Source organism: Mya arenaria, chromosome 9 (genome assembly GCF_026914265.1).
Source record: "Mya arenaria isolate MELC-2E11 chromosome 9, ASM2691426v1".
NCBI classification, from domain to species: Eukaryota; Metazoa; Mollusca; class Bivalvia; order Myida; family Myidae; genus Mya; species Mya arenaria.
In genome coordinates this window covers 16,554,431-16,562,445 of record NC_069130.1, presented here as the reverse complement: position 1 = coordinate 16,562,445, position 8,015 = coordinate 16,554,431, and the positions used below count along the sequence as shown (strand labels likewise).

At 32.4% G+C, this 8,015-nt stretch overlaps 1 protein-coding gene across 1 annotated transcript; it reads left to right on the top strand.

Moving 5' to 3' along the window:
• The first annotated feature begins 259 nt into the window (after positions 1–259).
• On the top strand, positions 260–6,410 carry LOC128203497 (uncharacterized). Its single transcript, XM_052904931.1, has 4 exons — positions 260–423; positions 1,933–2,047; positions 2,305–2,459; positions 4,162–6,410. Exons 1-4 carry the CDS (start codon positions 363–365, stop codon positions 4,485–4,487), a joined length of 657 nt encoding a protein of 218 aa, XP_052760891.1. The 5' UTR covers positions 260–362; the 3' UTR covers positions 4,488–6,410.
• The last annotated feature ends 1,605 nt before the right edge of the window (positions 6,411–8,015 follow it).

Sequence of the window (8,015 nt, the reverse complement as noted above, 5' to 3'; positions counted from 1 at the left end):
ACACTCAATAATTTACATAAAAATATTGTAATTGTAAGTAAATATTGAACATAATCTGTTGGAAATATTTGCAAAATCGAAATTATTTTGCGTGTTTTACTTATCATCATTAATAATACATTTTGTTAATCGCAACAAGATGTTTTCAAACAGTTATTGGTTATAAAAAGCAAAAGCCGATTGGCAAATACCAATAAGCAATAAGAATGTCCCTTACGTCTTTCCATATATATCATACTTAGTTCGATTTTACCTTCGATACACATTTACTCATTCTGAAATTATTGAATATCGTACACAATTATTTGTTGTGCAGATACAACAAGTTGTATAAATAACAAATTTTTAATAATTCGGTAGAAATGTATGGAATTAAAAGTTTTCTTTTTGGTTTAATGGTCATGAGTATGGTTGTTTTTTCAGGTATGTTAAACGTTTTCATGATTTGTTAAACTTTATTTATCTTCTTAGATTTATAAACAATATTTGGTTCTGTTCAGTTTCACTATCACCTGTTGGAGATACATATCCTTCGGCTACGCATGTAAGGTTTCTTATTTTTTACTTCGTTTATTAAATCAATCTGATCAAGCTTAAATAACCATGTATTTGTATTACGGTCAGTTAATTTAGTCATTTAATATCAAGGACGCGCCGTATTTCCAAAATTGTTGATTTAAATTGATACTGTGGCATTACACGAGGGAATCGCCCCATTGCCAAGATTGGCTTAAGGGACTAGAATATGCATGTAATTCCATCAAAATGCCAACGTTTAAACCCTGTTTGTGCTTTCTGATAGCATGTGGTATATCGCCTTTTGTTAATGTTTAAGATAGGCGAGCAGTTTCTCACGCATTCTAATGATCACTGCAATTGACAGACTATTGATTATTGTATACATGTATGCATACAACTTCATTTGAAGTTTAAGCAAAGTATTCAGTACTATTCACTGTCGAATGGTAAAAGCTTAAACTTTAGATTGCTATTTACATTGATGACAAAAAAGCATAGCTATTTGGGAATTGACTTCGTTTTTAAAATCGTAAGCGGGGAGTAAATGGATACATTTTATACAAATGTTAGGTTTGAAAGCCATGACAAAGTGAATCTTTGTTTGTTTTTTTGCTGACCGCTCGAGGGCGGTGACTCAAGAGGTTGTGATTGAATATGTATGAATGTGTGTATTTTGTAATGTTAGTACAATATGTATTTCTTGTTCAGTGTCTTCCACAATAGAATTTGGACTGTAAGAACAAAAACACGAAATCACCATTATGACATTTTTTATCTTTTGAACATATTATTGTAGACTAGCACTCTCTATATATGTAGGTATTCTGCAATCAAAGGAAGTAAAAAAAAAATGAATTGATCGGATATTGGCCAAAACATACGAGCTTTTTTACGTGTAACACAATTAAGAATTGTTTCAACTACCTAACTGCCCATGTTGCTTCAATTGGAATAGAGATATCTGCTCTTAACATTGGGAATAGAAAATTAATTTACGTCACCTTTTTAAACTTTTCCATTGAATGTATTTCTAATTTCAATACATACCATTAGGGAGTCACACGAATTGTTTAAAAGACCTTCCGTAAAATTGAGACACAACTTCAACAAATTACTGATATAAAGTTTCTGTGAAAAAAATATTTTAATAAAACATAAAACTACATTATATACCAAAATCTATTGTAAATCATGTATGTTTTCTCTCGAACCAATGTGCATCAAAACTAAATGTAAAACAAATTTTAAAACGTTTTTATATTTGCATTTTTCACACGCGTTTGCTCTATGGGATTGTTTTAAACATTTTTGTAATAAGATCCTGATACAATGATTGCCATTGATTTTGTTTTTGCGTTTAAGTAATCATAAAAGCGACACTAAAACGCTCCCACTAATACAATGACATTACAGGATGCCAAGCGCCTGATGACGTTTGTGCCGATATGCAGAAAATCAAAGATGCTTTCAAGAGGTCAAACTGCAAGCTTACTCAAGAAATCATTCAAATTACAAACGCCTCGTGCACGTAAGTTGAAGTCTTTGTAGTGATATTCTTAATCAGAGTGTCCGTTAATCACACTGGTTAGTGCCAGCGGGTCTCAACTGGGTCATCATCCGGTTTTCCCCCGGCTTACCACTTAGGTTAAGAATATATTTAGAACTATTATTTGGAATGTTGCGTATACCGTAGTGAACTATTTTGTTACATACTTTCAACACTATTACCTAACCCAATGTTTTAAATAAAGAATAGTGGCATTGTACGACTTTCATATTTTACAGAACTGTTAAAAATTTGCTGCATTGCGTTGCTGAATCCATTTATGGCTACGGAGAGCGAGAACATAGAGAACCTTGTGTTCTGCACATGCGCACTGCCATCCAGGACACAGACTCGATGTTTCCAGCTTTTCATTTTACATGGAGATCCTGCAGCAGTAAGCTTCCTTAATGATATGGGTGACATTATCTTTAGGTCATTAATCGTTTACAGGTATACACATATAGTTTGGATTGTTCGGTAACCGTTTCCAATTAAAAAAAAGGGTTGAAAAGGGTTATAGTTTAATATTTCGGCGTATATAGGGGAATACACATTACGCGTACAATGGTAAAACTTCAAAGGTATGATAGGAAACAAATTGTGCTTTCAACTACCGTTTCTGTCATATCCTACTTGGTCTAACAAGTGTTATGGCTTTTGACCTAGTTAAAATTGGCCTGAACAATCTTGTGGCTCGTAAATGAAACATAAACATTATTACACAATCTCTCATGACACTGTATCAATTGCTTTCAATAGGCTATTGAGTATCAGTCTTTTCTGTAACAGTTAACTCGGACTTACAAGAGTTTTGGGGTGAGGTTGTGCACACAAACACGTTTATCCATTTATCAACCGTTTCAAGGCGGTACCTAACAATCCTTGATAAACACACCTAGTTTTTATATTCTGTATATGCACTGTGTTGTTTGTGGAGTTTTGTGCTGTCGTTCTATGTTTCTTGTTTGTAATTTTTTATTTTTGTGTTGTATGTCTTTGGCGTTTAACCAGTGCCATTAAACGGGGTTTTAGTTTAGACGTTTGGCTACTGAGCTTGTTTTTGTAGATTTTCAAATCAAAATTGGCGCATGCCTTAGTAAAATATGATCTGAAATAAACTTTGTCGCATATAACACCAAATATATTGCATTAACTTGTCAGGATGGGCTCATGTGAACTTACCATGTTTGTTAAATTGTACTTATGAAAATCACGATGTCGTATATAAGGTGATTTGTTAACCATTGAAGTATAGCTTACGTTGTGGAACAGCCTTTAAACATTTAAAAAACCAATGCCACATGAAATTATCTATTGAAGACTCATAATCATAGCTCTCTACAATTATAATGCTTTCAAAGCGTGAAAGAATATGGTCATATTTCGAATATAAACTCTGACATTGCAAATAATCGTCTGGAATTGAACACAACCCTCTATTTTAAACTTCTAGAAACCAACCTTTATTATTATTATTAAAAACCCCCTGATTAAAACAATTTATACGAATGGTTACAGTTTCTTGTTAATATTTAAAAATATATTCAATAACTAACTCAAATGACTAACCACATAATAGCTTGATATGTTTTAAACATACACAGGGCTTAAACAGGTTATGTCCCTTAACTTCGAAAAATATGGTATACAAATTGTATGCTGCATGAAACTGTCATTGACTCAAGAGGTTTCATGTTTAGCTGTTGTGCACGTGTACTTGCTTTTACACTTATTTTTTACTTACATATGTAATTTTCATTCGAACATTCTTAAATTGTCTGACACATGTTATGTCCCATGTCGCTTAAACACTTATTCACCTACACCCTTAAAATTGCATCTTATTTCGCATTTCAACTGTTATTTCCATATCTCGACATTTAATCGTTCTTGTGTCCAGGCGATGTCTTGGTTATTTGTAATGACGTTTATTGCTTTAGTTTGACCTTTCAACTTCTCTAATAACACTATTTTCTGGTGGAGATCAACGACACAAAGACATTGTAACTAACGTTGTTCGTCTCACACGTTGTTATCCTGATATATATAAATTTGCTTAATTATTTAATAAAACAATGTATTTTTTAATATTTCAGCGTTATGGTGTAAACTCGGAGTCGAATACACAGATGCTCAATTCAAATGTATTTTCTGGTGCATTGGAGGTCCTGCAGCTATTGGAATTGGAGGAGTTCTAGCTCTTATAAGCCTTGTAACGATTGGTCTGCCAGCGTTGGGTTTCGGAGCTGCGGGAATAGTTGCCAACAATATTGCCGCCACTATCATGGCCTGGTGGGCCGGTGCAGTGCCTGCAGGAGGCATCATCGCCATAGGAATCGGGTACAAGGCCATTTTGGGCACGTTTCTTTCAGCAGCAGCTATCTCAAGAGCTGCGATGGATTGCAATTGCTGCGAAAAGTAATCAATAAATATAAAGAACTAATGCAGTATACTGGTGTAACATCTGTAGAAAATCAATGTTTACTCAGAAAGTCAGTCGTATTAAAATTATAACATGCAAATTGAATATAAGTTGACCAATTAGTGATCAAGAGCAATCTTGAAATAACTTTCAGTTTCATGTAGAAAGAAAAGGTCATAAAGCTGCACTCTCACAGATTGAACGTTTTGACAACCATTTTTTGTCTTGGAACGAGCCATTGTTTTTGCAAATACTCATGGAAACCAGTTATATAAGACTGCTGACAAAAAATGAGATCGCAGATTCTTATTTATGATTTCAAAAATGAATGTTTTATGCATTTTTTTTACCGATAGTAACGGTTTAAACCATAAAACATTAATTTCCGAACGGAAATATGAAAATCTACGATCTGATTTTTCGCGATATTAACGCGAAGAATTGCTTTTTCCAAGACAAAAAATAAAAAAAGTTGTTAAGATGGTCAATCTGTGAGAGTGCAGCTTTAATATGGTGACATATAACTGCCATTAGATAACCTGTAAACTCCGCGAAAGGACGCGCACACCTGATTACTCTGTTTTGATAGCGACATTTGAAACGGACTACAATCGCTACTATCAAGATCACGAGGCCATCCCCAGCAAAGTGCGATATAAATCAAAAAGAGTCCCTCAGGAGTTTATGACTAGTAAAACTTCACGCTTAGCTGTTTCAAATTTGAATGGAAGAATAGAGATGTGCAAAAAACTCGAACAAAAAAGGACTGTATTTATTTTCTGAAAATTTCTTGCAAAATTGAAATTCACCCATCAGCAAATCGTTTCTTGCGTGTATATACCCCTTTTATATGACGAGATTAACATCTAGGGCAAATTTGTATCTGTGGAAAATAAATCAAGGGCAAAGGGCAAATATTTGCATTTAACGCAAATAACTACTTGGGGAAATTTCCCTCGATATATTTTATTTCTATCTTAGCCATTCTGGTAGCTTTCTCACAATAACAAGTCATAACTTACGCGTAGATATATATATAAATGATGTGTTTAGAGCGTTTTGGGGAACTAAAAGAAATACTATTATATTCTAGGTAAATATAATGCATATATTTTTTAAATGACGAGCAAGCATAGAGAGTATGATTATAGTTTGTACATCAACCCCTGACATATAGTGCTATGTATTTTAATGTTATTTCATGCATTCCGTGATCAGCCTAAACGTTTCTCACAAGTGTGCAGCCCTTCATATCCAAAAAAGCTGCGTACGGTATAAATACATTTTAGAGGCGGAGAGAAGAATTATTATCAGTTATATGCCGCGTGGAATTTTCGAAATATGTTTAAGCTGTCAATCTGTTGTTATTATTTATTGGTCATAATATTTGTATTGTTATATTCGCATTTACAAAATCATCATAAATTTTGTCTTTAATAAATGTTTGTAGATTTTAAGTTTGGTTTAGAAAGGTTGGATAACTCGGAACATGCTCTTCCCATTAGCCAAACAATAAAGGTTAAACTGTGATATGGATTGTTAAGGGAGCTCCTTCCCGAAATTTTGCTTGTATTGTTCGAGTATGCTGAAATATTGATGATTAATGTGTCAATGAAATTTAGTTTGTTACTGTAAATTATACTTGCTTGTTTTCTCATGGAATGTGACTCGGGTTTGTTCTAATCCGGCGTACCTATCTTTGGCATCAACTTCAATCTACTTTCGAACAAAAAACGAGACCTAAATTTATTTGTTTAGAATGAAACTACTATAATTGTTGTATCAGAAATATGTATACATGCGATTAGGGCTCTTCTTGTTATTTTTTATATTCAATTTATTAGAACTGCATATTTAGAAATTCTAAATCATGCAAAAAGACACTGTTTGGTGAAGTTGTGAAGTACAAACACTGTTTTTTAACAATTCTAATTGATGACAGGCACACTATACAGCTTTAACTCTGTATGTAAAACTTCATATAAAGGGCCAGATAATACAGAACTTGTTATAACTCAAAGTTCAAAACTATGATTTTTATTGAAAATAAAGAACTTCTCGTTTAAACACTGATGTATAAACGTTGTAAGATATTTTATATTTAAATTGCATTCTTACAGGCAACTAAATCTTTAAAATTAATATATGACCTGAAAATAATGAGCTAAAATTTAAACTTTCAAAGGTAACGCGATATGTAAATTATTAAGTAGCACTGACATGACCAAAAGGTTCATTGTTTGGTTTACAAAGCGCGTAAAGAGTGCGTTCAATTACGGACTATATTAGGAAAATCATATCCAATTAAGTTCTTTACGTGCTCTTTACGTGCTCTTTCCACAAAGCAAATTTGAACGAAAAATACTGAATGGTTTTAACTCTTATTTTGACACAACTCAAGTTTATAATTATTCAAATATTTATCTAGCAATACGTGTGCACAAATATTGAATTTCTTCGATAGGTAATGAATTCAGAACTTGACAATAACTTGTATGTATGTCGCTTAATCTCAAATATTTAAAAATGCAATAGACCTCAATGGCTAATTATAATAAATTGTATCATATCGAGGGCTCAACGCAATAGTGTTGTAACTCCATTTTTTTCACAAAATGATGTTTTTGCATTTTTCACATGCTTTAACAGTTTTCCATATGTCAAAAAAATATTTTTGAAAAATATTGATTTTTAAGTACTTAAAATGAAAAGTTGTCAAAAAGTCGTATCATAATTTGACTATTTTCATTTATGCAACACTGTCGTAACTTGAGTTACATACAGTGTTGCACTGAAAACTATGCCAATTTCGATTTTAAAAAATATGCAACACTGTAGTAACTCAATGAATTTCAACAAAATGATGTCATAATAATGATGCCATAGTGCTGTGATTTTACTTTTCTCAGACAAAGAAAACAACCGCAGTAAACATATACATTTATATGTTAAAAATTATGAAATCCAAAGAATTTTAAAGATTTATTTACGCCACATCTGAAGATAACAGTTTTTAGGTGTTTTTATTTGTTTTGTTTTTTAAATACTTATGAAACATTCCTTATCCTAGTTATGTATTGTAACTTGTGCTTAAAGAAGTTAAATGATTACCTTAATATTTGATATTCTGAGGCGATATAAGTTATTGCAGTAGCATCTTCAGTGAATGAAGTCTAATCCAAATAAAACTGACTTTTTCCATAACTTACTTATCAAAATGATAGGATATTTATGGTAGCATTTTGATAAATAAATGAGTCTTACTAATACTTCTATAAAATAGTTGTTAAAATAGCTTGCATTTTAAATGAAGTATTGGAAATTTGTAGAAGAAAAAAACTTTAGGCAAAATATTGTGATTTGGATAATAATTTTTGCTTCCTGAAGTTGATCAGTTGGGAATCAAATAATGCTGATTCAAATACAGTTCTTGTCAGTTTTTTGTAATCAATCTTTTGATTACACATCATGCTCCAAGCAAAAGCTACTAGGCATAAAGGAAGCAAAGTGTTTTGTAGCAGAGGGAGA

Coding starts and splice junctions, on each gene's coding strand:
- LOC128203497 (XM_052904931.1), top strand. CDS start 363: ATGTATGGAATTAAAAGTTTTCTTTTTGGTTTAATGGTCATGAGTATG. Junction 2,048..2,304: donor ATTACAAACGCCTCGTGCAC/GTAAGTTGAAGT, acceptor CATATTTTACAG/AACTGTTAAAAATTTGCTGC. Junction 2,460..4,161: donor TACATGGAGATCCTGCAGCA/GTAAGCTTCCTT, acceptor TTAATATTTCAG/CGTTATGGTGTAAACTCGGA.